Source organism: Topomyia yanbarensis, chromosome 2 (assembly GCF_030247195.1).
Source record: "Topomyia yanbarensis strain Yona2022 chromosome 2, ASM3024719v1, whole genome shotgun sequence".
Lineage (NCBI taxonomy): Eukaryota > Metazoa > Arthropoda > Insecta > Diptera > Culicidae > Topomyia > Topomyia yanbarensis.
Genome location: NC_080671.1, coordinates 118,905,492 through 118,920,438, shown reverse-complemented (window position 1 = coordinate 118,920,438; position 14,947 = coordinate 118,905,492). Strand labels below are relative to the sequence as shown.

The 14,947-nt window shown below is 35.9% G+C and overlaps 1 protein-coding gene across 1 annotated transcript in view; it reads right to left on the bottom strand.

Moving 5' to 3' along the window:
• The window catches only part of LOC131679305 (uncharacterized), a 615,352-nt gene that overhangs the window by 18,531 nt on the left and 581,874 nt on the right, over positions 1 to 14,947 (bottom strand). The window contains exons 21-22 of the mRNA XM_058960013.1: positions 9,631 to 9,766; positions 8,794 to 9,528 (exon numbers count right to left, since the gene is read on the bottom strand). Coding sequence (XP_058815996.1) covers positions 8,794 to 9,528; positions 9,631 to 9,766 — 871 coding nt within the window. The remainder of the gene's footprint in view (positions 1 to 8,793; positions 9,529 to 9,630; positions 9,767 to 14,947) is intronic.

Here is a 14,947-nt window from a genome sequence, read left to right as displayed (position 1 = left end):
TTTACTCACAAGAATTTTCAAGTTTGTATGTGAAAATATATGAAAAATTGGGAACGGAAACAATAAATTCAGTGAAAAAATACCAGAATCATCTTGTGCATCACAAAATCTGTAGATATATAGGTAAAGGGGGGCACTCCATCAAGACATTTCAAAAAATTGATTTTTGGGGAAGGATAACGGCGGATTTTATACCGCTCAATCGTAAGCAGCAGGAAAGAACATCTGATCGGGGGTACCACGACAGCTTCAACGATGATCAGCAGGACGTGAAAAACAAGAGAGAATTAAATGACCCCCCTGACGCAGAACGCAGTTTGTAATTGGCGATTCCGAAAAAAACTAGTGAACCAAATGTCTTCGTGTAGCATTTAATTTGAAGGGCATGTGTTCTATGTGAATGGCAGATTTATAAATTTTTTGAAGTACACAATGAGTGATAAGGCCACATGGTTCATATAAACGAATTAAATAAAGTTTAAATAGTTTAAACTTCACTGAATGTACCACTACAAGTTTTAAGATTGATTTCGCAAAAACCCATAAACAAATATTCTCTGTAATTAGTAGTCTTCTACAGTCCGGGGAGACACGAGAAGCTCTTCCGCATTATTTTTCGGCACGTACAAAATGTTCACAAAGCTCCCACTGCCGTTGTTGACTTTCAAATAACACGCAGAGGACCCCGTGGCTTTGGTGGTTTTACAAACGATGGTACATGTTAAATAACAACAAAAACAACACGGGAAACCCGACCACAAACGGTGCACTGAAACAAGACATAGTACGTAGATTATTCTACCGGGGAGGGCTTGAAATTTGTTCGCGTGGAGTAAATAAAAAGTGCCATAAAGTACTAATTGTATACATACTTCCAGTGTATTATCCACTGGAGGTTCAGCTAATGAGATCAAGAGTCAGTTCACCGGAAACGTTGTTACATCTGATATTTGAATGGGAATGTTACGGTGGCAGTTTTGTTGTCAAGTTGCTGGTAGTATGTTGCTTTGTATGTTAATATTGCGCACTTCCCACCAACCTGGACTCCGCACTTTCGAAGTGCGAGCGATCAAACTGCTACTGAAAACTGCGAGCTGTCAAATCACATGTATTTCAAGTGATAGAGATGGTATTTTCATGGACAGACCAGTCGAGCTAACCAGTCTATGAGAAGAATTCAATAGAAGAATAGTAAGTGCGCAGTGTGGTTAGAATCCAATTTTTACTGCCACAAGCAATATGATTGTGGTTTTTCTGAACGTGCGGTGGTTGTAATTAAAAGAGTTTATATATTATATCATGAAAAATTCTTTTTCTTAGAATGGCAAACCATAATTGCATAATAGTTTTCGAGGACACCTAAACCAGAAAAATAGTGTTACAAATCTGATAAATGAACTGTTATTTGTTCGAGTTCTGATCAGGAATCATTCTTAGTAATTACAGAAACATTGTTTTCAATGGCTCAGGAAAAAAGTTACGCGTTTAAAATAGATTTTCATCTAATCTATACGAAGGAATATGATATAGCTTATAGCTGAAATTCTCATAAAACTTTAAATGCTTCTACTGATTAGGATTCGAACAAACGACGGTTTCTTTTGTATATTGTATCACCATATCAGGCAAAAGTATTTCATTGAGCAAATGCAAAATGTATGTGATAAATTATATCAGAATGGTTCAATCTCACTGTTAGGTGAATTAAATCGATCTTTTGATTTCCCAACAACAGTTTTGTGATTCAGAATTTTTTTTTGACAAATTCTTTCAAATATTCCAAGTCTGCAATGAACGTATTCTGAGATGTTTAGGATTGAAACGTTGGTGTTGGTATTACTTTTGCAGTGTTGACAGAAACAATTGATTCCTGCGATTAATTTGACACTTCTCGACAAACACATGATTAGGGCGTATAAACTAACTACCAAAATTCTCCCTACAATACGTTATTGACCAAACACCGTTCACAGCAGTCAGCAGTTAATGAAAGAGAAAATCGTTTTTTTGTTTACTCCCAACATGTGTGTTTTGGAGCAATGGTTTGTCCGGAATTCACACTGAAAGTAAATGTTGCTAGTTGGCTTATATTCTCCAATCATATCCCAAGCAACCAAAAGTTCGTATAAAGAAGCTGCATAAGCTTCTCGTTTTAAGTAATTTTACGTTACATTTTATGTTCTAACAGCGGCTTAAGCAGCTTTCAAGTTCCATTAAAGCTTAAGCAGCTTGAAAGTTCGCTAAGAACTTTATGTGAACTTTAAAGTGTGCTTTTTAAGTATTATCCGAACTTCTGGTTGCTTGGGATGCTTGTCAAGACTTCTATCTTAAAAATCGCAATAACATTTTTATGAACCATCCTAGCAAGTTACTGTTTTCGGCAAAGTTTTCAACCGCATCTTGAACAAACTGTCTATGAAAGTGTTTTTTTAAATTTTGCTGAAATAGCAATTTGAAAGTCCGGAGATGAAAAAAGCAGTGGTTTCCATTTTAATTTCCTGGAGAGCAACCATTCGTCCACAAATTTGATACAGGCATTTGGGACGACCGCAGGAAAAATTAGCAAGCTTAAACCGAAATTTTGGGTTGCTTCAACCGACAAACTTATTCACTTAAAAAAATGTTTTCATTGACACAACAATAAACTTTCAATTTCAATAAAAACATTTTTAGTTTCAATTAAAATATTAATAAAAAGGAAACGATAAATCTTTTTATTTAAACAATAATTAAATTTGTTTAAAATCAATAAAATTATTGTCTCCCGACAAATAGTCCATCCACAAACGACGTATCAGTATATGGGGAAAGGGGGAGTTTGGTATTTTGTGACGATTTGTGACGACAGGGTGTGGGGGGTCATGTTAAGCTACGTAGCTTTTTTGGGGAGCATAGGTTTTTTAATTCTTGAGAAAATCATTTCTTTTCTCTTTGTATAATCTGTAATAATAATATTTTAAGAATACTTATTCAAAACCGCAAAGTAGAATCGTCAAACCCAAAGTATAGGATCAAGTCAAAATAAAACAATCGAATATTCCGCATTTTTTAAAAGCAGCATATTTTAAAAATATTCTCTGGAAATTTCAGGCAAATCGTTTATAAAGATAAATAACTCTAAACGGAACCGTGTTTTATCTATAAGCAAATTGTACACAAAACTTTACACGCGTTGTTATTTACGATTCCGACAAATGTTATTTACGATTCCGAATGGATTCAAAGATACGAATACTGAAGTTTTGAGGTTTGCATTTTGAGATTTCAATTAAAGTCGTTGTAGGGTTTTGTTATGGGCAATTTTGATATGGGGAAGATTTAGCAAACCAGTAGAATTATGTATCTTACATCCAATAAACCCCCAGAAGTACAAATCTTTCACAGTAGTTTAATCTATCAACTGCGAAGATTGTAACAGATAATCAGAAAATTCGAGAAATTTTTGAGGATTCTTCGATGTGACGAATTCTAGAATATTTAATATTTTTCTGTAACACATTTTGAAAATTTGATTTATTTTAAGGAGGAAATTAATTAATATTTTTGCCTCACAATTTTTAGCTGTTTCAAGCATTATTTAAAACACATATTTAAATTGTAACAGCATATAATAATGCCACTTGGATAATGCATATATTCAGAGATTTCTATTTGCTTATGAATTTTCTTTCCCCCTTGAAAGGTTTTGGATGTTTAGGCCATTATTGATCAATATTTGATTGCTTTATGCAGCATACTCACAAATAGGAATCTTTCAAATTTGAACAGGCCGCCATATTACGTTTTTAAACTTTCTACAAAATCAATCAAGTATCTTCAAAAATCTTGATTATCACAAGAATCTGTTAGCTCGGTAATTTTTTTGAGAGGAACGAAGCACCATCGAACACAAACATTGGAATATATGCATTCAAAGCACTTATCAGTTCAACCGTAAAATGTCTAACTGATCTTACGTGGAATGAAAATATACCACAATCAAGCAAACTTAAACATTTTTATGCGGGGGATTAAATAAAAAAATTGCAGTACTTTGGTAATTCAAGAAACAAGTTTTGATTGTTTATGAAAAATCCGAATAAATTGGAAAAAGCAGACTGAATATCTTCGAAGATCCTCAAAATACATAACGATGATTGAGGAGAATAACTGATAGGGTTGAATCCTCCATAATAATCAACAACTAACATCATTTGACTAAACCATTAAAAACAATGCAAAAACGCTTTTTTGTTTCAACTCGCATTTCTTTAATTCATCTGGAGTGCTTGATAGTTCGTGCATCTTCTTCGAAATAAGTTTAATAGAAAAACAATAATCTTTAGAAAAGCTTTCTGATAACTATACGATTCCAAAACTTTTTTATTAATATTTGAAGTTTTGTGTCGGGCAAGTGTCTTAGAAACTAGATAATGTCATCTCTTTCTTCAAAAATGGGTGCCTACAAAAGTTTAAAAGTAGAGAAAACTCTTTAAATGGTTGAGCCAAATATAGGTGCGTAATTTTGTTGAAGGAAATGTATAGCTACGGCAAATGCAGTATGAGTTTTTTTTAAATTTTGTTCTATTTTGAAATTTTTAGCAATTCATCAAAAATAATACAGTTAAAAAAAAATAAAATAAGTCAAGTGTGCCTAGACCACATATTGTTTGTACAATAAATGGAAGAAAAATTATGAAAAGTGACGTTTTCCGCTTGTATTTAGTACGTCAGGATCAGGTTTAATGACCATTTGATGAGATTTTTGTACTACCAATTATAAAAATAACGATAACTTTACTAATGACGCAAAGTCTCTAAATATTTACTTCTCGTAAATCTTTATCGAAAATACAGAGCCTTCAAAATTGACTATTTCGGAATTATGTGATTTATGCGGTAAAGATCAGTTGCTCAACACTCAACTCATTCTCATGCATTTCTCTTCACTTTAAGGTACCTAACATGGAAATGAGACATTATATGCAAAATATGAATACGCCATTCAAATCAGCATTCAAATATATGCAATAGCTTGTCACTAACTCGAAATTTTTTTTTTGTAAATTTTCGTAATTTTCAACCCCTCTAGTTGGTTATTAATATACTAAATAATTATAAAAAAGTCATCAAATTGTCATAAAATCAGATTCTGATGTACTAGAAACAAATGGAAAACGCCATTTTCATAATTTTCTTTCTATTTTCCGAAAAAATGAAATGCGGACTAAGTATAAATTGTTTCATTTTGCGGAACATTGTTATTTTGATGAGTAGCATAAAATTTCAAAAGGTTATTTAACGAAAACCTAAATAACATATACCTCATGCGCCGTAGCTATACACTTTCTTCAACAAAATTACACCTCTATACTCCGCTCAGCTGTTTGAAGTGTTTTAGTGTTTTAAAATTTTGCAAATATCCAATTTTAAAGAAAAATTAATGAAAAACACTAAAAATTGCACTTTTTACTTTTAGTTTTAATGTATCGGCCGCTTTCATAATCCAAAAATTGTACAAACTAACTCGTCAAACTTCTCAATTTGGATCTCTAGGAAAATTAAAAAAATGCCTAAAAAAATTAAGGACAGTTCAGGAGCACTTCAACAGGCATGAATTTGAATATCATACTCTGTTGCGTTTCGGCTCCGCCTCATCAGAAACCGACACTAACTTATTGTCGGAATAGATTAGCGCCGGCTTGACGCAAATCCCTTAAAACTAAAACACACTTTGTGTTTTAATCGAACGACTGGTCAAACGTGATGTCCCGTTCGAGCAGAAGTTCTGTTTATGCCGATGAGACACAGTGAAGCCGAAACTTGTCTTGGCTTAGCAGGCCTATGCGAAAGCACTATGCTATATTTCACCCTAAGGAGGAAAATTCGGGTTTTACCAAATTTTTCCTCCTTAGGGTGAAATATAGCATAATGAATTTGAAATTTACCCAAAATTAGCCCGTATTTAAAAAAAAACGATTCAGCACTAGTATGGAACGTTTAGCAAATTCACTACATAGAAGAAAGTGGTTCTAATACCCTAAACTTTCATTTAAGAAGGACCTGACGGAATCCCATCATCTATCATTAAAAAAATGCTCGTCGTCGCTTTGCCTACCTCTGTTCGTCGTTTTCAATATGTCGTTAAGTTCCGGAGTGTTCCCTACCATCTGGAAATCATCTTACGTTTTTCCGGTTTATAAAAAAGGATTCAAAAGCGAAGTTCCCAATTACCGAGGAATCGCATCTTTATGTGCACTATCGAAATTATTGGAGCTCATCGTTCTCGAGATTTTGACACATTGTTGTTCTTGCGACATCTCAGAAACTCAATACGGTTTCATCCCCAGGCGATCTACTTGCACCAATTTAGTAGCCTACACCTCATTTATCGCTCGCTCGCTACAGGATCGATTTCAGGTTGATGCAATATATACCGATCTGTCGGCCGCCTTCGATAAAATCAACCATCAGATTACGATTGCGAAACTGGAACGTCTCGGTTTATGCGGCAGTTTTCTGGAATGGCTTCGATCTTACTTGTCAGGCCGTAAAATGTCTGTTAAAATCGGGAATCATTTATCTTCATCCTTCGACGTAACGTCCGGCGTACCTCAAGGCAGTCATATCGGTCCTTATATTTTCCTTCTATACATAAACGATCTGGATTCATTGATTAAGTGCTTCAAGGTGTCTTATGCCGATGATTTTAAATTATTCCATACGTTTAAAAGTTACTCTGATGCATTGTTTTTGCAATCTCAGTTAGACATTTTCGCTAAATGGTGCATGACTAACAGGATGGTTTTGAATGCCTTGAAGTGTTCTGTGATTACGTTTGCACGAAAACGCTCCATCGTAACATTCGATTACACTATCTTGCAAAACATACAAAAAAGAGAAACTACAGTGAAAGATTTAGGGGTTCTTTTGGATTCAAAGCTTACATTTCACTAACGTACAGTGCTTAACCGTTGTGTGTCCCACGCGGTACCCGGGTACCTTTTTAAGTTTCAATTAATTAAATTCCTATGTTTTATCCATAGCTGGAAATTGAAACTTTGTGACATCTTAGAAGTTCACTAAGTCAAGCTTTTGGGTTAATAATATTGTTGATATAGTAAGGGTGGGAGTGAGGAGGGGCTCCTGGATTTTTTTACTACGTAACAGGCCGACGTGGGTACCCGGGTACCCACAAAACTAAAATGCCCATAACTAAGGTAATATCCAACCGATTTCGATACTTTTGGCCGTTTTGCATTCAGCAACTCATCCACTTTTGGACTTAGTAAAAATGAATCGAGTTACTTCATGCGGTTCCCGGGAATCCGGGTTTTCGGAAGCAGGTTCCAGTGCAGGGGTACTATTTGCGAACTTCAATGGAATACTAGCAATATGGGTATCAAAATTCTTGGAATTGCATCAGTAGGCTGTATCTCGTAGTTTTGGAACCATTTGGTGATTTGACCCCGGAACGGACATTCCGGAGCAGGTCCCGTGGGGCCGTGAGTGGCTATTCCATTCCAATTCCATTTTTAAAATTGCCATAGGGTTCCGTAACAATAAAAAACAGACTTCCGAGACAATTTGAAGAGTTATGATACTCATATTGCTAGGACATTATTAAAATTTATAAATCATATCCTAGTACTGGGACATTACTCCGGAAAATACGGATTACCAAAAACCAGATCCATTATTCCGGTTCTATTGTACAGAATCAAAAAGTGGACGAGTTTCTGAATCCAAAACATCTAAAAGTGTCCAAATCGGTTAAACGAAGCCGTAGTTATGAGCATTTCAATTTGTGGGTACCCGGGTACCCTCGTTGGCCTGTTAAAGGTGTTTTTTTTGTTGGACACATAACTGTCAAAAACGTTGTACGGCTCGCTCGTTCGTTTCACACTGGAATACGCCGCAGTTGTTTGGGCTCCTTTCTACTAGAACAGCATTCAACGCATCGAGAGTATTCAGCGTAAATTTGTGCGTTTTGCGCTGCGTCACCTGCCTTGGAGCGATCCCTACAATCTCCCCAGATACGAAGATCGTTGCAACCTCATTGGTCTTGAAACACTGTCTTTGCGCCGCAATGTGGCCAAAGCGTCTTTTGTCTCTGATCTGTTATTGTCTCGCATCGACTGCCCTGATTTACTCCTTTTTCTCAATGTTGATATTCGCCTCCGAAACCTTCGTTCCACCTGTTTTGTCCGTCTTCCCGTGTCTCGTACTATTGATGGCAAAAATGAACCCGTCAGTAGCATGTGTAGAGTGTTCAATCAATGTTACAATGTCTTTGACTTCAATTTGTCTTGAACTTCTTTAAAAAAATGTTTTCGCGCGCCATTTCCCAAACCTGATAGTGTTAGCCAATTTTTTATGTTATGTTAATACTTTACCTATGTAAGTTAGAGTTTAGGAAGTGTTTATTTTAAGCAGTGTTTAGTGTTAGTCATTGTATCATTTGGTTTGTTTGTTAACTGTTGATACCTAAAAGATAGAGGTTTTGTGCCTACGGGAGAAGGAGCTTTTGAAAATCCACTCCCGCGGGTTTTCCCTCTCAATAATAATAATAATAATCAAAAATAAGTGAACACGATATTTTTTTAAAACATTGTGTCACTTTGGGACACCCTAATGACGAGCCACTCTAGTATCCATCTGCTCTACTCTGTTCATAATAAGCGGTTTGTAGCCTTTTAGCCACAAATAGCCTACCTTCCCCTATTTGAACCACACTAGGTAGGGTTGCGTTAATGAGTTGATCTCTTCTGTATTAATCAAGGAACATTTAGTGATTCGTTCTAGCTAACGTACCTTGGCCAACACCTTTCAGTATATCCAGTCCTCCAACGCCAACGAACTCGTTCGTTTCCGGTTGCTGTTGGTTGTTGATGTAATACGTTGTGCCACTGACAGCGCCCTGATGCGGAAAAGAGGTTTCTCGTAAACCACTGCTGCCATTCGCACTTCCACATCCCATGATGCCGACAATGGCCTGCTGAGACTGTTCATGCTGTTGCTGTTGCTGGTGCTGCTGGTGCCAATCGAACTGACCTATCACACCACCAGACGGGGGAGGCACTGCTGTCGTTGATAAAAGCGTGGTATTCTCCATTGGGATCCCACTCGGTCCCACCGCTGCTGCTGCAGCGCCCGCTGACGACGGATGATGATGATGATGGTGATGATGATGATACCGTTGGTCCATCAGTTCACAGCATCGCGCTGCTGTGTTTGCATTGAAATTACACAAACCATGGGGACTCGATGTAACCGCGGCTGCTTTTGCACTTTCATACTCGTGCGCAACGATGTTGCAAATGCTGGTCGTACCCACCGAAATACCACCACCCAAATAGGTTTCTACACTGTGACCATCGCCATGGATGCATGGCTCGATGGTTGTGATATGGGTGGGCAGCTGAGTTTGATGATGGTGTTGCTGTTGCGGCTGATTAGGTGAGGGCAGTATTGTCAGCGGAATTTTCGTTGTTTTGCCACTAGAAGGCATACATTCATTTTCCTTATCTAGATCTTGGGTAGTATAAACTAGAAACAGTCACACAGAATGGAAAATGGATTCTATTTATTTCTATCATCTATCTGACTATATGTACAACATTTATGGGTAGCATTAATGGGAACACTTACAACTTAACGGACTATTTATTGATCCCGAACAACAATTATCATCTAAACTATTTTTGGTACTAGATTTACTACTGGTGGATTCCGATTCGTCTTTCACTTCAGCCTTTATCACGAAACTGAACAGGATGCAGAATCCCTGTGGAATAGATAAAAGAACAAACGAGTGGTTTAGTGCAATGTTCGTATGTGTGGTAGGGATTTACATGATTTGAATAAACAGTCAGTATTATTTCGAGCGAAAATGGTAAATGGTAATTGGTAAAGTTTTATCCCAATTTTCTTAAACTGAAGGGATCCCTGGTTTTATTGGATAACTTGAACCTTTCTCTTTCGAAATATAAATTCTTTAAAAGAGCTCTTTCAAGAAGAAGCAATCATCTTCTTGGAAGCAGAATAATCAAACGTACCTGAGTTAAAATGATGCTCAAAAAAGGAAAAATTTAAGAGGGTCTATTCAACGTTAAAAATTATTAATTCTGCTAAAAATATTATATCATGCTCCAGTGATACGCTTCATGAAGCACGTAGACTTGACTTCCAACTAGTTGGTATATTCCTACAGACTATGGCATGTTTATTTTGTGGTCTGAATATCGGGAAAACTTTTCTTCGAATGGAAAAAAGGTGGATATTTTTTTTGCTACTTTGCCCGGCCATTTACGAAGTGAGCTCTAAGAGTGTAAGTAGACTGTCGTTAATATGACTCGCTGCTTACGGTGGGGATTTTGATGGATGTTTACCATGGTCGCAAAATAAAAATAATAACGAAATGCGCAAAGAATTGTTGAAAACGATTCTTGAAGCGTATATAAATGATAAAAAGAGGTGTACAGTTACAAGCTGATGCTGTGAATGTGAAGCGGGGGATGAAATCAATAGGAGAAGGAAAGTTAAAATTGTGTTTCTCATCCAGAAGGTATCTCGCAGCAACAATTTCTGTCAGCATATTTTTCACCATGTAGATGATGTTGTTTGGAAAATACATATCGTTTACAGCTGTCTCGCCTTTCATCTTGCATTTTTCCTGGCAAATGGCTAAATTGAAGCTTTTGCTTTGAGCGGAATATTTCATTTTCAAGTTGATTTTAGTGTGAAGCAGCATCTTTCTGTACGTTTGCGTACAATCAATCGGGTATGAGGGTAACGTGAAATGGGGTGAAATGAGTTTTAAGAAATAATGAAATGCATATAACAATTGCAATGCGTATGAATTTTATGATTATCATTAATAACTAGGCTAACGAAGATATAAAGTGAAACAATAAGCAGTTATGATAGTACGCAATCTTCAATGGCGGGTGCGTTTTCCGTTTATATCAATCTACACTCCATATAAGTTAATAAGTGTTGAATAATATTAGGCTTGTCGATGAATGGGAACGTCAGATTTATTGAAAACGTGCGCTTTGTAAATATTTTCAGATACATATCGGGTTTGGTGATTGAGAAAATTTATTGGTATAGGCAACAGAAGATAAAAGCTAAGCCCGTAAGGTATTAAACCTGTTCCAATGACCCTGCCACTTCTAGCTTTCCGATCTGTATACTTAACATCCTTGCTCTCACTTGAGTACTATTGCTTTAAATTTTCATAACTTTCTCTACCCAGTATTCTCTAGCTAATTGAATGTCGTTAAAATTATTATGAGTTTAAGGTGAAGATGTGTGTAAGCCAGGAACGCACGCTTATTGCTAGACACCGACTCGCTTGTTTACAATGAAAAAAATTGGAATTAGAAGTGAAAATTCAAACGCACAAATGAGAGTTTTCGGACATTTTCCTTCAGTCATCTGTACAGTGGCAGAAAATTTGAAGTTTTGTTTGTAAACGATTAAAGTTTCGCGGGTGTTTTTTGTAGTGGTGTGTGAAATAAGTGCATTTGGAAAAGTGCAATGAAAATGAGAAGAAGAAACATAAGAGTGTTTCGAAAAGAAACCAAGTGAAGAGGGGTGATTTTTTTATATCGATTACACTAGTTTACAAGAAAAATGAAGCTCCAAGAAAAAGCATTTTTTAGACTAATTTTGGGTCGCTGAACACGAAAACAATATTCATTTTTTTGTTCAAAGAAGCGATTTTGTGATTTTCTCAAAAAACTCGTTTTTGAGCACTTTTTGTAGTTTTTAGTCAATATTTCGTGTCAAAATCATCCAATTAATATAGTCAATATGCAAGTTGAAAGGTACCGAGATGTCCTTTCCAAAAACATATAATATGTGTCGATCATATGTAAAATTTTTAGTGCTGCAAGCGACCAAAGTTTTAAAAAAGTGCATTTTTGACCATTTTTAAAAGATACTCATTTTTAAAAGATTTTTTTACCGAAAAATAATTTTTTTTCAGACCTTTTAGAATCTAAGATGACAGATAATATGTTTACATTAATTTTAAGCCTAATATCACTAAGATCGGATGGAAAATGTTGATGCTATGGCACATTGAGCGAAATGGAAATTTTATGATTTTGGCGGACCCTGCCCTGACGCGGCGGTTTAGAGAGTGTAGCACTGGGCTCATAAGCCAGTCTTCAAATATTCGAATCCCTATCGGGAAGGAGTCTCAGTGGGATCGTAGCACTAGCCACGTAATAATCTGTGAACTGAGAATCTGCTGTGAAGCCTGTTGAAGCAGAAGGCGAAAATTCCTTTAAATCGTAAAATATATACTCACCACAGAGAAAACAAAACTTTTCCAACAATATTTCCGCATTTGAAAAAAAGCACTTAGTTGTACAATGAAATATCCAAACCTTTCAAATGCCGCAGGATGGATGGATGCAAGCTCGAAAAGACAGTACCCAACACAAACAATAACTATCAAGTATAGAAGATTATTTCAGCCGAAAGTATGATTGTGCGAAAAATAAAAAGTTACAATTTTCACTCAGTGCTTCATACCATCTACATTTTTAATCCGACTTTTGTGACCATTGGATAACAATTTATGCAAAAAGATTATTTATCTCATTAGATTCTAAAATAATTTTCTTTTGTCCTTGATTTATTATAAAAAAATTACTAGAAATATGCATTTTTTAAAAAAAAAGGTCGAGCATTAGACTTTTTTTTTACTTTGGTCGATTGTAATCATAAAAAATGTACATTTCTCGACAAACATACGACTACAGCTTAAAAGCCAACTGTCAAAATTCTCTTTGAAAGACAATTCCGGACAAACCGTTACTGGCTAAACGCAGTTCATAGCAGTTGATGCAAGAGAAAACTTTTTTCTTTTGTTTACTATACACATCTGTGATTGGCGGGTAACAGTTTGTCTGAAATTTCCTTTGAAAGAGAATTTTGACAGTTGTCTTTTAAGCCATAATAATATATTTGTCGAGATTTGATCCACGCATATTATACATTTTCGAAAAGGGCGCATCAATACCTTTCGAACTGTTTCGGTCGGATCCTTTTTTATTGACAAATAACTAAAATAGTGCCCCTTTTTCAAAGAAATCTTGAAAATGTTTCTTTGAAAAAAAGGACTATTCAGCGATCCAAAATTAACTGAGGAAACACCTTCCTTCTTAGCTTATCGCGATTACCTTAAAATTGTTAAAATCTGTCACATTAGATTCTGAAAATATGAAAAATTATTTTTCTGTAATAAAAAATAGAGCAAAAACAAAAAAGCGGAAGCAAAAGAAAAACTTTTGTTTAACTTGAACTTCTTTTAAAGAGAAATAGAGTATTATTTTCGTATTCAGCTACCCAAAATTAATCTAGAAAACACTTTTTCTCGTAACTTCATTTTTCTTGTAAACTAGTGCAATCTTATTTAAGACCAAAAGAGATATGTGAAAAGCAGAGCAATTTTCACTCGGCGCTTAATAACATCACCAATTTTTGTCGGATTTTCGTGATCTTAGGCTTAAAATTCACGTGAGAAATTTGTCTGTCACATAAGATTTTAAAAGATTTTTATTGCTGATTTATTTTTTTATAAAAAATCAACTAAAAATTAGTAATTTTACCAAACACTACTTTTTTGACTTTGGTTGCTCTTAACCCTAAATTGTTGATATTTTATCCTAACATGTTATACATTTTTGGAATGGGCACATCAATACCTTTCAAATGGTGAGTCGTTTGTGTTAATCGGAAGATCTGTTCCTGAGATATTGATCAAAAACTGCAAAAAGTGCTCAAAAACACCATTTTCAAAAAATCACGAAAACGGTTCTTTGACAAAGAAAATGGATATGATTTTCGTGCTCAGCGACCCAAAATTGACTTAGAAAACACCTTTTTTCTTAACTTCATGCAATTAACCCAAAATTTGTAAACTAGTGTTATAGAGGTTTTAACCTTAAGGTTATTGGCCTCTTAGGGTTAGAAAAATCTCTTATGAATTTTTTTAACTCTATGTGCGGGGTCGGGACTCGAACCCAGGTGTGCTGCGTACAAGGCAATCGAGTTACCAACTACGCTATGCCCGCCCCCAAGAGGGGTGATATTTTCGCACAAAATAAGAACTACAGATGGCATTCCGTTAAAAACTCGGGTTGATTGTATCGGAAAATGTTCTAGCTTCCTCCGGTAGCAGTTTCGTGGTACACCGGCAAGGTTAGTGTGTTGAAAAACGTATTTTTATATTTGCTCATTCCAGATATATGGTTAGGCAGGGGAGAGGGGTGTGTGTGGCGTAGTAGCTATGTTGTGGCACGCTTGTATAATGTCCTTAAAGCTCAATTCAGATTTTAAATAATGATTAATATTTTTTAAATTGGGATGCTCGTTCACTAAAAACGTGTGAAGATGAATTTTTCAACTTCCTTAGGGTACATAGTGTGCATTGGTTGGCAAAGCCGTGCTATTGTGCAACATGAGACCAAACTATGTCGCCATTCACCTCTGATACAGAACTCCTGTCTCTTACCTCCCTACGGTTCCAACCTGGTTACAGGCCATCTAATGGCGTTTTTGCTTGAACCCGTGACTGGGTCGGGTTCTATCCACAAACACTGTCAGTTCATTCATTTCAACAGGTTGACGGATTTGAGCCTGTCTCAGTTTCGTTTCGAGAGGAAGGCATTAGTGAAGATCAGCCGGGATGTGGTCGTATGCAGACAGAAAATCGGAATGCGTGCGTGGAACTGCTAGTTTATCCATTATGCACTGAAGTATTTCAAATGCGGTTTTTAATGCAGCTTTTACGCGGATTTTTGAATCAACTCAGTTTTTTAATTACCGCAGTTTTTGTAATTTAACCTGCTCATGTTTTTTTCTAGCGCATATAGGGTTTCAAAACTATTTTTCCTTATGACAGTTGAGTTCAAGAAACACGAAAAACTGATTTTGATCAAGATAAGTA